Source organism: Mesitornis unicolor, unplaced genomic scaffold (genome assembly GCF_000695765.1).
Source record: "Mesitornis unicolor isolate BGI_N332 unplaced genomic scaffold, ASM69576v1 scaffold29334, whole genome shotgun sequence".
NCBI lineage: Eukaryota > Metazoa > Chordata > Aves > Mesitornithiformes > Mesitornithidae > Mesitornis > Mesitornis unicolor.
The window spans coordinates 11,061-29,277 of NW_010181262.1; the positions used below are offsets into that span (position 1 = coordinate 11,061).

General features: G+C 39.5%; 1 protein-coding gene across 1 annotated transcript; it reads right to left on the reverse strand.

The window, feature by feature from the left end:
- Positions 1–8,194: 8,194 nt before the first annotated feature.
- On the reverse strand, positions 8,195–18,198 carry RNF149 (ring finger protein 149; the record flags this gene model as incomplete). The annotated part of the gene is made up of 6 exons (XM_010183383.1): positions 8,195–8,761; positions 9,115–9,310; positions 12,003–12,099; positions 12,368–12,450; positions 14,911–14,979; positions 17,948–18,198. Coding segments are annotated over 6 exons (755 nt in total), but the record flags the coding sequence as incomplete, so codon positions are not given.
- Between the last annotated feature and the right edge of the window lie 19 nt (positions 18,199–18,217).

Consider the following 18,217-nt stretch of genomic DNA (forward strand, 5'->3'; position numbering starts at 1 on the left):
ACATGCTTTAGTTTGTAGAATGTGTTAGGGCTTATATTTATGCTGGTGTTTTGACTGTGGGTTAAACTCTGTGTCATATGCGTATCCTTAACTATAGGCTTTAATGCCGGAGAATGTAAATGACATTTCCCCTTTCACAGCAAATTTAAGTATTAATCTGGCACTCACTGACTTTGTGTCCAAAATGGTTTGTGAATGACTAAAGTCAACTTGTGTCAAGGTGAGTAAGTTCATTGCCGGTTTGCCCTTTCTTTACAGTGTAAGACCTTCAAGAAGCTGTTTTTTGGTAAGGGAAAGTCTGTCTTGACATCTAGAAAAAGCTGAAGGCTTATCTTTACACAGCAGAAATGCAGTGTTGGGTGCTGTAGGCTGAGCAGCTCTCCCTCTTTTCGAGATCACAGAACTGCTGCTAAATAGTGGCCTCACACCATCAGTAGCTGCAGTACCATCCCTATTCCATGCTTGTAAGAAATAATATAATAATATAATTTCTTCTGTAAAACCCAAGTCATGAGCCTCCTCTCTCTTCAAAATGTGTATAGGCAGTTGCTCTGTGACTACCAAAACTAACATAGCCTCTTCCTTCTAAAGCACAATTACAGTACTCTCCAGGTATGAGATGCCAAGTATTAGGGAAACGGGGAAGAATCTGCTGAAGTATTATTTTAAGCTGATAGTAAAATAGTTGCTGTTATTTAAGCCCTGAGACTGACAAGGAAAAATAACTTGAAAAGCTAGCTGGTTCCGATTTAATGCTGCTTGATAAATGAAAGTTGCTTTAAATCTCTATTCTCAAATTTTTATGAAGTACGAGATCAATAATGCAAGGTCAAGACTGCCTTCTGGCTTTCTCTTTCCAAGTAATTTAAGTTGCTAAATTGCTTGAATTGAAAAATCCCATCGATCTCTCATCTCATGCAGCAGAATCGTTTGGTAAGAAGTCCTGTGGGAAGCATTCTCTAGTCATGAGGGGTTAGACTTGTGAAACAGTGTGTATTTAAAGTCTGCTCCAATCCTAGACGTTCCTTCTAAAACTCAAGACCATTTGCTGTAACTCAGCATTAGGAGCAATGGGTAACCTAGCTTGTGCTCTCAACTTGTACCCTTAATGCTTTGTATCTATTGGCTATCTCTCTTCTATATACTAGTACCCCTCTTCAAAAACATGGATTAAAAAATCACTTAATACAGATTTTAGGCTTTTGTTTGGAACTTTCTGCTACAGCTTATAACAAAGTAATAGGCTCTATCAGAAAACTGATTACTACTGCTTTAGGCATTGCAATCTACCTTCTGGTTTACAGAATTTAAAAGAATTTAAGCCTTGCAAAAAAAAAGTAGGTTTCTACTATACAGCATAGCTGTTCTGTCTCTTTACAGTATTTGCTTGCATTGTACTGACATACATACAACCCCAGTCCTTGGATCCAGGAAAATTAGCAAGAAGTTTTATTATTTTTATCATAGGTAAATGATAAATATATTACTACTAAAATATATTAATTTCAGAGCCCTGCCCATTGATGAAAACATTGAAACTTGGTGCTGAATTTGCTGTATGCTTCTGCATTGTGTGCTTGTTAGGAAGGAAGGTGAGCTGTGCTTTCCTGAACTGGTATTGGGGCTACAGCACAAGGTTAGGGTAGTGGGAGGTGGACTGTAGTGTGGCCTGTGTAAGGAGAGGCCAAGGCTGCCCTGTGCCATTTCCATCTTACTTTCTTCCCCTATCTTATTGAGGGGGAGCGAAGAAGCTGGCATCCAGCAGCCAGCCAAGGTTAACTACCCCACACACAGGTAGTGGTTACATAGGAAAACTCCACACCGTCCTGCAGGGGTCTTCCCCTTAGCTGCCCAGCATGAAGGTAAGCTTGGTTTGTGCAGTGCTAGTGCTGAGCATCTCAGATGCATTTACATGAGCATAGCAAAGAAAACACAACCCTGAAGCTTCTCAGACGTTGCTTTTTAAAAGGTCTGTATAATTTATTACGGAATTTGAGCTTTTAGCCATTAAGTTACAACAGCAATGCACAACTTGACATTCTTACAGTTGTACGTACACAATGGAAAAGATGCAGCCCAGTGCTTAATCCAAACAACGCAACCAAGTTTGTACAAGGTTACCATAAAAGACACTCAAGTGTGAGTGGTTGTTGACAGACGAGCAAGTCCAAGTGGTACTCTGCAGTTATGTTTACAGGAGAAGTAACTGGCTTCAAAGGTTTGGACTTAAGCTCCAGACTAACAAAACGATGGAAACTCAAATTATTTTGCTCTTCTGAATTAAGAAGGAAATGCTCATTTAAAAATGCAGTATCATTACCGTGTTTCAGATGGTGAAAAGTAGCTTCAGGTCCAATGGAAGTGTAATGGACAGTTTCCAGGCAATGCATTCTTCACACAAACACATGCAATTATAGAGACATTCTACTTTTAAAACTTCCTCATATCAAGTGTTGCAATACAGCAGGATATCTGAGGAGAGAGATCAGGACCCAGACTGAACAAAAACAAAAGCCTTCAGCTTGATTTGTGCATGTTTAACCTACAATTCCATTTCCCAAGTCTTCACATATCACCTATGAGAGAAAAGAATACACCTAGTGAAGATCAGTCTCAAGGACAGAAGACATGTTACGATTGTTACAGCCATGCTGGTTGTTAATAATAACAACAACAGCAGCAGCACCATCACATTCCATTTCACTTCCATTCCAAGTGTAATTCACCATGGCCCTGCTCTAACACTGTATATCTCTTCAACTTACCCAAGAGGCGAGTCTTGCTTTTCCCTCCTCCACCCCAGCTCCTCATCCCCTTAGCCCAGCTCTAGGACTCAGTGAATTGCACAGTAAGGGTACTGAGTTTCCTTGCTTGTCAGAATACAGCTCTGACACTTCTCATTTCTGCCACGTAAGGTGAACTGGTTTAATCACATAACTCTTAATCTGAATGCGAGATAGAGCACAGTAAATAGTGCAGAAAAATAAACCAGAAAGGGCCACTCTGCTAACAGCAAGCTATTAAATGGGTCCCAAGCAAAGTCTGACCCAGCCCACTGGCTGAAGGAGGGACATCCAGAGGAGCACATGCTCTAGTCTAGTCCAAGTGCTGGAAATCAAAGCAATGATAACTACACATGCAACCTGTCCACTCAAAAAAACCCCAACCAAACCACATCCAAAAGCCAAAACAACAAAAAACCACCCCAAAAAGCAAACAAAAACCCCACACCCACCTAACCAACACTACAGTATCATCATTACTAGCTTGATTCAGGGTGCTAAAGGCTCTGCTGATCCCAAGTTCCCAGTTTTACCAAGCACTTGGGAACATAACTATTACACATTGCATCAACAACTGAAGAAACATTCCCACAAGTTCAGAACCTATTGGTGTATGCTTCAAAGTACAGTCAGCATCGCTAACTGCAGTTGCATGTCCAGACTTGTCTAAACATGAGCAATCTGCTTTTATGGGGCAGCTAAATCATCAGCTCAACCTCTGTGTCCTATCTGTTGCCATCCTAATCTAAACCAAACACCTTCCACTTCTGATCAAGCTCATCAAAAAACCTGGAGGCGTAGCTACGCCTCTGCCCCACACATCCTCTAAACCATGGGGCATGGGAAGTGGGGTGACCATCACTACACACTTGCTGGGCTCCCCTCTGCCCAACTACTACTGCCCAGTCTCAGAGAGAGCTTAGCCCACCAGGCAGAAAATAAGGACAACCACTACTGAAATAAGAAATAATAACAACAAAAACAAGTCTTTGTGTGTTTGACAGAGTTGTTGCAATGCTGTTTCTCCGTGCCAGTTACACCCTGGCACAGGACCGGAATTGCCCAAGTGCAACAGCCCAGCTTTGGCAGCAATATACCAGTGCCCAGCTTATTAAATCAGCGTGGATTAAAAGCGTTCTCGCTGTAGTTAAGTTGTCCTACAACCCCTCTGGCAGCCCTCCAGAACCTTGCACTAATTACTGGCAACAGGTTCCTGGACTATATTCAAATACCTGGGGTGGGGGGGTGCAAAGGGCAGAGAGTTGCTGCTATCAAATCCAACTTCCCTAGTACATGCATAGGCTCTCCCCCAAGCCTTGATGAGAGCCAAAAAAAAAAATCCAGTCTAAGGGTAGTTAGCAAAGAAAGTCAAAATTTTCTAGTTCAACTGATGCTATAGGCTCTTAAACTCACTATTAACATGCATTCATTGGGTTGGCCAAAAAGTAATTTAAGTTTGTTTTTTTTTTAAATAGATGCACATACATGTCTTGAAATGTAAATAAATTCATTTTAAACCGCAAATTTATAACGTAACTTGACAGCTGGCAGTTCAAGCTTGGTTTAGAAGAAGTGCACACTTTTGTTAACAATTACTCGGCATGAATTTCAACATAGAAAAACTAAAAGAAACATTTTGCCCCATTTTGCTGTTTTACTTCTGAAAGGGGAAAAAAGCACTGTGCAAGCTCATAATGAGTTGTGGTGTGGATGGTGGAGGTGCCTTAAAAACTAAGGCAGTGTCAGAAGTGGTTTGCTAAATCTCAGTCTGGAGGTTTTGATGTTAAAGATGCACCACGCTCAGGAAGGCCAATCCAAGTTGATAACATGTTCACAACTGCAATTGTCTCTTGAAACATGAGGAAAACTATTCATTTTTGAAACATATAACAGGCAGTGACAAATGGATCATCCACAACAATGCCAAATGAAAAGAATCATGGAGCAAGCATGATGAACCATCTCGAAGTACTTCAAAAGCAGACATTCACCAAAGGAAGGTGATGCTGTCAGTCTGGTGGGATTTCAAAGGTATTGTGTATTTTGCATTGCTTCCAAGGAACCAACCCATGACTTCGGACGTGTACTGTCCTCAGCTGGATAAATTAAACAAATCAAACAGAAGCATCCAGAACTGGCAAACCGCAAAGGTTTTGTATTTCACCTAGAGTACATCCACCATATCCATCAGACTACCATTTGTTTCATTCTTTACAAAATGCCTTGAATGCTAAAAACCTTCTCTGCTGATAAGGACATCCAATTGTTCTCGAACTGTTTTTTGTCAAAAAAGAAAGTCACTTTTTGAGTGCAGAATCATGAAGTTGCCTGAAAGATGGCAAAAGGGAACTGAACAAAATGGACACTGTGTTGTTTAATACAGTTTGTTTCCCACAAAAAAACTGCCTTTAATTTACCCAGGGAAAAAAACCACCACACAATTATTTGGCCAACCCAATATATCTGAAATACCTATGGGTCATTTTTGCTTGCTATCAAGTCTGAAAGCTGAAGCTAGTTTAAACAACTACTTACTATCCAGTTTCTTTTCCAATTTGACATTCGTAAACTATTATTAAATAAACTAAAATTTCTGAACAAAGAAGGGCCTCTAGTTTTTGCTTTGAACACCAAACCGCTCTGACACGTTCACAGCTCCTTTTTAAAAACACCTTCAACTTTACAAATGTTCTCCCTAACAGTAACACCAGAACTACGCAAAGCCATACCCATGAACATGGTACTAACAAAACTCACTCTACAATAACAGCCCCTAGGTCCCGCTGGGGATTTTCCCTAAGTGATTTATTCTGCACTGCCGTTGGGGGGCTGTCCACACCATGTGGGTGCTGCGCTTTAGCTCTGTATGATGATACTGCGTGAATGCCTCTAGCAAAATACCCTCTGCCTGGTTATAGGAAAATCTGACCAAGTGACAGAGGTCTCCGAGATGAGTTGCCACGTGTTTGATGAATAAGTGCAGGCAGGACAAGAAAAGATCAGGGTAGAAGGAACCCACAACACACACAGACAATATCAGCTCCCACACTGGGCAGAACACAGCCTAAGCAGAAGACGCAGATTAAAGATTCTCCAAACAGTAAGGAAGGGAGCCACAAGGCCCCTATCCTGCAAACACATTCATAGCAGGGAGAAAAAGGCTCATTATTTCTGTCCTCTATATAACCTTTTGATGAAGTACTAGAAATACCAGTTTGATCCAATAGAGTAGGTTCAGTTCAGCCAAGTCTGGGAACCTGTATTTACCTGTAGCTGCTTACACCCATTTACTCTAGAAGTAATAAATTTAAGTTTTAACAGCAGGTCATAAGCTTCACATTTCTAATCCTCTCTTGCTACTGTTTTAAGCTCCACAGATCCTCTCTTTTCTGTCCTGAACTTTTTAACCTCTCTTTTTGCTAATGCGCGTCACCTTTTTGACTGAGGTCAGACTAATGATTCGCTTCAGGACATTTTTGTCATCGTGCTCCCAAGGAGAGCAAACTGCTTGCTGGAGGCACTGCAATTCGGCCTTTTATTGTCATCATTCCTCAGCAGCACAGCTGGCCTTACAAGACCCAACTATGTTGAAGGTGAATTTTGTGCAAAGCAATTCAACTGAAACAACTGTAACTACTCTTGCAAAAGGCTGAAATGAAAGAGGTGTAGGTACATCCAAAACATACTCCAGGAATCTTCATCCTCTGGTATTTTTCTATGTTAGTAGTATTACTTCAGATTTTGTAAGCACACTTGTCAATTTGCAGGTTCTTTAGCTTTTCCTCCAGCTTTCTGCCAGACGTCAGCTTTGATTCTTAAGAAAAGCTTTTGGTCTTACAGGTATTACAAAAAAGCTGAAGTACTTACCACGTTTCTCCCCTCCAGCATGAATATTGCGCTGCAGGTATCAGCAAGACGCAATCCACAGACTGACAAGACTCCTCTTGACAACGCCTTTTGGTTCCTCCTGGAGCTAGAGTTTAAACCCTCTCAACATTTACTACGTCAATGTTCAGTTTTGTGTTAAGGAAGAGGGAGAAGACTTCGATTTTAACATTGAAGAGACAGTTAAAAAGGCAGTTCTGGAAAAGCTGAAAAGCTTCTTTAGGAGACATGAAGAAGTGTCCCTACAGATTGTTTGGTTTAGTTGTGGGTTGGTTTGTAACTCGCTCAGTGTTGGAGAGGGTCAGTCAGCCACACTCCATCCTCATGTGCTTCTTGTAAGAGAAAGGCATCACGAACACTTGCACCTGCTGGTGACATCAGAACCACAACCTGACAATTTTCCAGTAAACCTACGAAGTTGCACTCCTACAGTAAAGAGGCAGATTATTATTATTTCTTTTTTTAAAAGCAGGCATTAATAGGAATATTTTTGAAGGAAATTTAGGGTGAAACATCTGCTCTGCAAAGTAGAAGTTCAGATTGTATTTCCCCAGCTGAAACCTCTGCAATTTCTGGAACATTCATTCTAAAATTAAAAAAAGTTATTGCTTCTATTGAAGCTCAATGTAAGTTAGAAAAAGAATTGCATATTTCTTAAAAACATTCCAAATATACATTTTAAAAACAAAATGCACTCCAAAACAAATGTCTAGTAAAAGACACCCTTTTAAGCAACCTGTAGTACCAGCTTTACAAAAGAAAATTGAGGAATGTAGCATATTATTTATAACATGGCAATGCTAAAATCCTAAGCAATTCGCTTAACACTCTTAATAAGTAGTGTTTTAAATATACATTTCTTTACAAAACAGTTTAGCAATTCCTTATACCACTTACAGTATATAAATATTTGAATAACAGGTCACAATGGGAGATGCCAGGGTTTCTATTTACTCTCAGATGCTCCGGGTTTCTTAAGTGTTTTGCTATAAGGCACAATACTGCTAATCTAAAAGAAAGGAATAAAAGCTAATGGCAAACCCAGCCAGAACTCTTAACGTGGAATATCCAAGAGAAGGCTTCCAGCATCTCTATGCGAAGGAAAAGGAGAAAAGAAAGAAAAAAACAAATCAAAAGCAACCTTTGGAGATCCTAAGAAACAGTTTCAATTTGTACATCACAAAGTGGGACAGGATGGGAGCAGGAATAAGAAGGAATTAAGTAAATTCTTATAAATAGACTAATAAATATATTTTAGCCATAGTTAGCCCTTTACCTCTGTTCTACTGAGTTTAAGATTGAAAGAGGTAATCAGTGTGCATATACCTAAATAAGTCTACATGCTCAGCACGTGAAGACCACCTAGCACAACCTATTACTGCCAGTGTCAGTATTAAAAGCTCGCAAGATGGAGAAAGTCTCCTTTTCTTTCAGCATCCACTCTGAGTAGAACACATTACAAGATCAAATTAAGAGTTTGTTACGTGTAAGGAAAGTTGCAACTGGCAATTTTTTCATTAAAAAAAGGATATGCAACATATCTGAAGTAACTTGATTCCTTCAAGGTTAGACTATGTCTTTTCTAAGAACAGAACATCTGTCTCCAATTACAACAGATCAGAACTTTCAGAACATTTTAACAGTTGTAGTCTTGTAAGTGTTCTCCATGTGTACATACTGAATGTGAATAGTGCACCCAAAGTATTTATCCGTTAGACGTTCTACGCTGTTCTCACTGCCCACTCTTCATCTCTGTTACAGCCCTCTGGAACACGACGACATTGTAACAATGCTTACAGAAAAGGGTTATTGCATCTTTTTTTAGGATGAGACATCCAGAGGAGATTTTATAAAATCCTCTTGTGTACAAAATTCTTAGTTATTAGCCCTTTTGGAACACCAGCTAGAAAAGTTTGAAAGGTAAAATAATTTACATTGTTATTTTTTTCCATTAACTAGACAAAAGTCCATACTAATTAAATAAAAAATAATAGTTCTTCAACAGTCCGCTCAAGGTATCTTCCATGAAGCAGTTCAGTGCGAACTTCCATTAGATAGATGTTCTCCATGCCGGTTATTACTGACATCCACATCTAGAAGCCAGGAATTAGAAGAAAAACTGCTTGTTGATTTACTGTTGTAATACATTTTATCTGCTACATTAATCCAAAATCTGGCCAACAAATTTCATATCCATATATACCTAAGGTTCTCAAAATTCTCTGTGTAAGTAATCCTTCTAAGACACTGTTTAGATTTTTTTTCCCCTCTTTCTCCAGCTCTCAAAATTTACCTGCTTATATTTTTTGAACACCAGTATTAAGTGCCACCAGTCTGGTTCACACTGCAATACCAACACTACTGACATTACTTAAGAGAACGGCTTCTTCCAACGCAATGAGCGGCATTAAGGACTGTCAAAGCGAAAAACCAAATTACTACTTACCAAGTAATGCTGTGGTTTCACCTGCATCCTCTTTTAAACTGGTGCACTGCAATACAGATTCATTCGTGGAGGAAGCTGACAATTCGCTGACTTCATTTCTGTCGTCGTCTTGTAACGCAATGCTCAGGCTTCCGACTGAAACGCTGCCGCTTATTGATTCAGGTATGGGAACTTCAAGTACATCTTCAGGGTCCCCCTTCAAAATTAAATACATTTAACTGACACTTTTGTCTATCTATAGGCATCAACATTCTCTGCATTACCACTTTGTTGCCTCACCTTATTGGAAGAAAGACCCTTTTTTGGCCTATTATCTATGCACTCATGGGTACAGTGTTGAGCAGAGTCTACTTTCAGTGCTACTCTCCGACTGCAAAGAAACAAAGCCAAGCAAAAGAAAAGCCACTTTTCCAAAGCCACTCCAAAGCCAAGAGCAGCAACAGCAGGAGTCACCCCAGCCAGTCTTTTGGCTGGAACACCTCCACACTGTAGCAACAGCATTGCTGCAGTCTGGTTAGGAGCAGGCTCAGCACATACAAAATCTTTGCTGAGCAAACTTATTTATCCCTTATGGGTTTGTGGAAGCCTCTGTTTTTCACAATAGCAGTTGGGCAAGCTTAAACTACTCTTTTTTTTTTTTTTTTAACTGGGGTAAGCAAACATTTGACCTCAGAACAAACTTCCCTCATCTACCTCCGGCCTAACTTTAAGCCCGTTCCAAAAATGCAAATATGCTGGCTTGCCACTTGGCAGGAACAAAACATCTGCAGCACAGGCAAAGAAATTTATTTCAACTATTGTATAGCATGAGCTATTTCTGATCCATCCTGAAAGTTAATTAGAAGTCTTACATGCACAAATCTGTTCCTAAAATTAAACAGACTACCTTCATTACGCTGTTGCCATTGATATGCTGACATTATTTATACGTAAGCAAGTACACTGCAGTACAAGTAGCTATTCTGTGGGCTTCACAAAGAGCATTTTTCCCCTCCTCAAATAATTAGCAAAGGCCCATTCTCAGATTTAAGAAATTCTAGGCTGATTCTTTCTTTAGCACCAAAGCAGAATATTTTAAAATGTACTGAATTTTAATAAGCTATAGAACTGCTACCCTTGAACGCAAGTTAAGACACATGTGATACGAATCTCTACTTGTGTGGGCAGGGGCATTAATGATTCTGGTTTCCAAAACTGAGGTAGTCAAATAAGAACTAAAACTACAAAATGCAACTATGCTCTACTGAATCAGTCAGACATGCTGAGCTGCAGTTGTTTGGGTTGTTGGTTTTTTTTTTGGTAAGAAACAGCATAGTGCAAACCTAGACCACTGAAGTCTGCTGTTTACAAAAGAAAAGCCAGGTCATAGGAATTAGTGCCTTCTTTGAGCCTTTAAAATTTTGAAGCATTTTAAGTATTTGTTTTCTGTAAAACTGAATTGAGCCTTCAGCCTCTTTGCAGAAGGTTTAGTAGATTTCAAGAACAAGGCTGCACATTCTTATCTGCAGTCGTCACACTGCTGAAAGAAGCTGTCTTGCTCTTCACACCTTTTTCCCTGCATCAGTAAAAAATTCACACAACCACTCTACAGACTAGATTGGGCAACCTGTATCAGGCTGAAAACTAAGCTAGAAAAAAATACTGAATGATTTCCCACATTACTAGCTTCAGTGGGACTGGAGAATGATTGGATTCAATTAGAAAAATAACTGAGCTTCTGTACTTAATATAATCCCGTTCAACCTGCTTTCCAACACTCATTTTGCCTACCAAGCAGAGGAGGTACTACTCCTCCTGGTTAGGCTCCGTATTGGCATCTTCTGCAATACCATGAATTTAGGGAATAAAAGTGTTCTGAAGGTTCTAGTATTTCAGTTTTCAGCCTGTATACAAAAGGATATATCCTTCTGCATATAACACAAGTTACATCAACTCCAAGAAGCAAAAGTGAGCAAAAGGTAAGCTGTTAACATCACCATATTAAAAGAATAATAGCTATTTCACATGACAAAATATTGCAACTCTTGGGTACAGTCTGGCTTAGTACACAGAAGCACCACAGTCTAGTGTATATAAATTACACAGCAAGAGTATTGTCACCTTTGACAAAACAAAGGAGTAATTCATAAAAGTCTTCCATAGATCTGCTAAGTCTCTGCAACAAAATCAGAGAAAAGCTAGTCAAAACACAGACCTAGTCTATGAAAGGACGGTCCCTGAAACCAAGGAACACCTCTATTTTCTGAAGATCCCTTAGCAGAAGAGAAAAGAGGTACATTCACGCCTATGGCATTTTAGTGGAACTCAGTTTATCAACAGTGACCGAGTAACCTACCGCATGTGTCTTCATCTCTCTTTTCTGGTGCTGTCAGAAAGAAATGAGAGCACATCATTTTCTCTACTTAATTTCTGGTGAACGTCTTTAGGAAGGTTCTAAGTACTGGCTTATTTACTGGGATAAAACACCAGCATATGTGAGAGTACACAAACACTCAAAGCAGAAACACTGTAATTTCTTCCTTTTAATCGCAGTTTGCAGCAAGATCAAATATATGCTCTAGATCTATTGATTTAAGTTCTATTTTTGCAGCCTGGGCAAATTGCCTCATCTCTGCTTCAGCTTCCTCATTATCATCAGCTGGAGAAAGAAAAAAATCTGTAATCACAGAAGAGTACACAGAGGATTCATAAGCTGCTCAATACACTGTTTAAGCTCTTACCCATAAAATTCCCTTATTTTTCTGGTTCTCACTCAATTACTCTTGCATCTTTGCCCAGCTTCTTCCATCTTGTCAAGTAACAACTGTTCTCATCCTGAACAGTTACATGAAGTCTTGCCTCCCGCACTGCACTGCTACCTTGAAGATTAAAGTAAGTGTGCAACATACCCAGTATCCCAAAGCTTTGATAACGTCCAGTTTACACATTGGACAAGTTCGGTGGTCCAAAAGCCACGGATCAATGCACGTCCTATGGAAGATGTGCCTGAAGAAAAGAAATGCCATTTAGAACTTATCATGAAAGCCACACGCTATTCCTTCAAATGATACGCAAGATATTACATTAAAAAATAAACCCATTCCTTTATAACCCTGACAATTAGATACTCCTTAGTTTACTGGGACATGAAACAGGCCACACAAATGGCACAGCTTCAGCTCTGCCACCAGAGCTTCAGAAGTTTCCAGAAAGCTAATCACACATTTCCTAGGGAAAACACACTAAAGAGGCAAGAATAACGATGGCAACTTACTTGCATGGCAGAATTCGGACGGTGTCTTTCAGTTTATAGTTCTCAATGCACACAGCGCAGTTTTCCACATCAACATCTAAACCCTAAACATGACAACACATTTAAATGCATTACATCCATATTTCATTACCAAGCACACTTTGTGTAATAGCTAGCTTCCCGGAATGTGAAATGTATTAAATGGCTTAGCAAATAAAAACATCTCCCTCATTTAATTCAAATGCCATCAAGAGATGATTTGATCAAGTGATACCAAATAATAAAAGCAGCCACACTTGGATTTTCTAATTTAAATACCTAGACATCATACCTTAAATAATTTGTTAAGTCTCAAACATTGGCTTTGCTCATGGCAGCATAGTAATATTTCAGTTTAAAATAACTACAGAACGAAAAAAATATTAAAAAGGGTCAGCTTAGACAAGAGCACACAATTTGTTTCTTAACTGATGGTCCCAAAGACTTGCGAGTGCCTAAGTAGGACATGATTCTTGAGGTTGAAGCAGTATTTCCCCACCTCAATCTGTTTCTTTCTAAGGGTTAAATATCTTTCCTAACAGGTCTTACTGCCTTCTTGAAGCCACACTTCCAGTTGCAGTGCCAATATGATTGATATCTCCAGATACAAGAGAGATAATTCGGTGTTAATTGGGTTGTGTAAAACCTAAGTGTTAGAAGAACAGAGCGCAGGCCAACTTCTTCGCTTTCATCCCCCACCAAATATGTGTTGTGTTTACTGCTTACTGAAGCACTTCAATTTCATTACCACAAACACCCAAATGAATTAATATGGCAAGTAAACTCACGAGTTCAAGGCAGGTTTTCTTCTCTCCTTTGCATATTATTAATTTACATGATGTCTTAAATCTCAAGTAAATCAAATTAAGACTTTTTTTTTTACATAAGCAAAGTTAAGACAAGTATTTACTCTGTAGCAGACATTTTTTATCCTGTACATGAGGAAAAGCCCAAGCATACCATATGTAGCACACACTCAAAATGAGTGTCCATTTTACAATAATCCCATAAGCTTCTCAGGAAAGATCTACATTATAGGAAATACACTTTTAAAATACTGACCTATTTTTAGTTAAATACCTCAACTCCAAGCGAAGTGATAATGAAAGACTGTACTGTGTCACAATAAAAGAAATACACTCTTTAAATGTTTCCTTTCAGCCATTATGATTAAAAGAAAAAAACGGACATTTACAGAGTAGATGGGACTGTATTTCCAGATACATTTACATTAGTTCATGAAAGCACCTCTGCATCATTACCTTACATAAATCTGGTGGTAGTAGGCTGATTCAGAACAAGTCAGAAGACGTGATTTACCAAGCAGAAAACCTCTACTGTAGAGAGATTTTAATCTAATCTCGTTCTACTTTGCTTAACTAACATGGCAATCATAGTTACAACCACCATACTACATAAAAACTTAGTCAAATTCACCCATTTTATTTGTTTTAGTCAAGGGTATATTGATCGGAAGGAACTACCTGCTACACTGCAAAAATCTTGTAATACAAACCCTTTCGAGAGGCTTACTGAACATCAACTTCAAAGCAGTTAACAGCTTCCTTGTGGTTCTTACCATAGGTTTCATCATGACCCTTTTATACCCAATTCTTCCTATGCTGACCTTCTGCTTTGATACGGCTTTACACAAGTTTTGGTTCAACTCCATCTTTCTTGATCTCTGAGTTCACCTTTGTAGGAGCAGAAGCGTGAACATCCTGCTGTTCACAGCTTGAAATAAGACGACTTTTTGATAGAATATAAATATAATTAAAAGTAACCAATACTATGCTACCTAATTGTGCTGAACACATAAGAGGAAGAGGCAAGTTCAAAGACAATTGTGGTTTTTCCATTTCAAAACTGATGCGGTAAGGGAAGGACGTATCCTCTGTAGCATGTGTCCTGAGCTGAACGGCTTCTGCTGAACCACAGCTTCTCAAGTTCTCACACATAAATGTCCTTTCTCGCCTTAATTTCATGCATGGATTAAAAAACTAATTCTTGTTTTTCACCTCTGAGCCAGTAAAAACTCATCAAATAAGGGCAGAGGAGAAGGTCTACGTAGTAGCAGAAGTCTAATCATAAACTAATGTAGCGTCTGGGATTTCTACATCCTTGTGATCAATTAAAAAGACGGATGTTCTTTTAAGAATGCAAAACATTACGTCAGCTGTAATAACTGTGCAATCAATAGGGCCTGGGAAGTATTTTGCAATCCACTTGTTGATGTTTTCAAGTGCTGATAAGGTACTAGTGTTTCCTCATCTTTACAGTATCAGTCTTGTAGTCTCCTGCAATGTTCTGTATAACCAGATATTTTCAAAACAGCCTTACATTCCATAAGCAGTTCAAATTTGGCTGTTTAGTTTTAAGCTTGGCCTTCTAAGCAAAGTTAGCTAAAATGAGCCTAAAATTAAGAGTCACACTGCAATTACATTGTGAGAATTTTAGTTTAAATTTTATAAAGATAGGACAACAGTTTTGAAATCACACAGCAATAACCAGAGCCACTGAATTACCTTTTCTCCACGTTTCACAGTATGCAGCTGAAGCTGGCTGATAGCTTTCTTGGTTTCTTTCCTATGTCCCTTCAATAGAGATTTTCAATATTAGTCCACAAGTTAGTTTTGAGAGTTCCAAGCTTTTAAATACTTCTCATGTGGATTACTAAGTCTTCCGAATGCATTTACAGGTTCACCTCTGGCTAGCTCTTTTGCTTACAAAATTATTCCAGCCAGCAGACGCTGAAGAACTGCAAGTTTTGCATTCTCAGGGCACAGCAGCAAATATTATCTATAAGCACGGTACTCCTACAATGAACTCAACTAGCACAGAAGTTGACAGACATAGCATTGTGTTGTGACTGCCTGCATCAAGGGCCTTCCCGCACAGGAAAATTGGCACTAATTTAGACTTTAGAGGTATCGGAGCTGAAACAACAGTCGTATAACCAGACCTTCGAGTCAGGCAAGCTCATGAGCAAGCACAGAGTGGGTTTTGCACAAGCTTGAGAGAAGTTGGAATCCAGCTGGGCAGCCCACAGCTGGCCACCAGGTCAAAAGACTGCTTGTAGCTACTACCACTTCCCCAGCGCTGCCTCACACATTACACAAAGCTTTGAAAGGCCACATTATGCAAAGGACAGGAGAAGAAAGGCTTAACAGACATCAGACACCATACTGGACTCCTATACAGTAACCGGCCTCATTATGCTTAGAGGGGAAGCGAGCACAGAAAGCAGCACTGTGCTCCAACACAACGGAGACACTCAACACCCCCCATTCACAGATGTTGGTCTGTCTAGCAGCAACCCTCACTGGTGAAATACCATAAAGAACTCAAAAAAGAGCTGGTTTGTGGGGTTTTTTTTTAAGAGCAACTTTTCTCTGTAATGATAATGACAATGACTTATGTAATTTCTTCAATCTTATAGTACTGGGAGTTAGGATTTACTGTTTTTTATAGTGTTAAAAAGGTCTCTCAGAAGCGGAGAGACAACCAGCAGCAGCTGTCTATTCCACTTTCTGCATCACCTGGGGGTTTTCTGCACAGTCCCATTTCATCTTCAGTAGCAAGGAGGTTTCCCAAAGATTTACTGCTGGACTGAGGTTAGAATAAATCTTAAGATAGCCATCTTCACCTTTACTTAGCAGCTACACAGTAACTTCCTTTAAAGTATGGCTTACTTCACTCCCAAGATTTAATTACACTGAAATCAATATGCCAAGCAAAATAACATTCAGGTTAGAAAAGTGACATTTTTTTTCCCAAAAGACCTCTAATGATGTATCTTGACCAAGACATTAACAGCATAGTTTTATAAACTGCTGTTTTCAATGTCTATTTTAAAAGAAGGGGAATTGAGGAAAGTGGTATAACCTTCCAATACTACACAATTTAATTTAAGAAGCATTTAGATGACAAGCCCAATAGCAAAATCTGTTAAGCGTTTGTGGTACATATTTCTGGGAAACATCACACTCAACCTAAAAACTACTTATAAACCATTTGAACTTCCCTTGGCATTAACCATCTTAAAGCAACATAACAGGAAAAACCTCTTCACCCAACAACTGTTACAACACAAACACACACCCCTGTTTTACAAATACTTCACCTTTTTTTCTTGAAAGTACTCTCTGAACGCAAGTACTAAGACTTCAAGGTTAGGAAAAACAACTCTAGGGAAGCAACACTTCAAGCAGACCACAAGTTTAACGTATACAGAAGTCCCATGTGTTATCCTCAGTCACGAGAGATAAATTATTTCCCTAGAAGAGTCCTCTAAGTCCTAATCAGAGCTCAGACTCCTGAAGGTAAACAAAAGCTCCCTTCCCTCCTCCCTTGAAGCTAGAACGGACATGTTCAAACAGAAGGCAGGGGAAGTCCATGCGATAAGCAGTCATTTGGAAACTATTTTTTTTTGTTCTGAACCGAGATTAAAAAAAACCAAACCAACTGCTTGCACAGAAAAACAAGTGCAACTTTTTTTTCACTGCTAGTGGAGAACTGTGGTAGAGCTGCTGATGACCACGGGAGGAACCTGACCTATTTGCAGAAGTTGAAAAGCACAAGGAAGAGCAACCCTAAAATATTTTAAAAACTCTCATGGACCAAGTCCTCAACTACCCCGCATAAGTTGCTCTCGAGTGCAGGGGTCTGAACTAGAGAGCCTGCAGAGGTCACTTCCAACCTAAATTATTCTGTGATGAAGTCCTTGCCTCAGAGGAAAAAAAGTAAAGCAGACTTTTTTCTTTTTTAAAACTATCCAAGAAGCACAGAGATTTGGAAGGGGCAAATTAAGCAGCAAAGTTATTCCTTCCTGATCTTGCCAGTACTCCCACCACTCTCAGCACTTCAGATAGTCCAAAAGAGCTGAATCTCACCACACATGCTCCTTCTGGTCTGCTGTCATTTGGTACTCTACAATAGAGCAGTAGGATTACAAGGAGCAAAAGCAGCTTTCATAAAGCTTTAGAACCAAAATTTGAATCCTAATTACCAGTGGGTCTTAAGGAAAAAAAACCAAAACAAAACACAATGGATTCTCTCCATTGGAAAAAAAAAAATCTGGTCAGGGAAATTAGTACTTTAAGGACAAAAATTACTGAAGAATGAAAATACTTTTGAATGTCAAATGGAAGGAAATTAAGTTATGTGACAAATCACACAAGAAGCTCCCTTCACTCAGCTGTTGACAAGCGGCTAAATATATTTCCCACAACTTCATATGGGAATCTAATAATTACAAGCAGCCAAACTTGTGCTGCTAATTCACACACCGCTTATCACAGAATCACAGAACGGTTTGGGTTGGAAGGACCTTAAAGCTCATCCAGTCCAACCTCCTGCCATGGGCAGGGACACCTCCCACCAGACCAGGTTGCTCAAAGCCCCATCTTTATTAGCCGGATTAAGCATTACTGAGTAGCATTCACACACAGTAAAGTGGCAAGAAGGCACAGGCCTTCAAGAACGCTTCAATAAACAAAGTTAGGCAATCGATCTGACATCAGAAGACAGTAAATACTCGAGAGCATCATCATCTCCAATTACCTGGTTTCCAAACTGCGATCCTGTGTACAGGAAACGTTGTATGTAGTAAAATATGAGCCAAGCAAGTGATATAATCATCATGGTGATGAAGGCGATGGCTACGAAGACAACCGACTGGCCACTAATGTATTCCTGCACGTGTCGTGTGCCAACAACAATAGTCATTTTTACTGGGATCCCTCTTCGCACTGGCTCCAGTATCTCTATTCCTTTTGGATAGCCAACCATTATCACCACCGTGTTTCCTGTTCCTGTTGGAGAAGGGGGGGG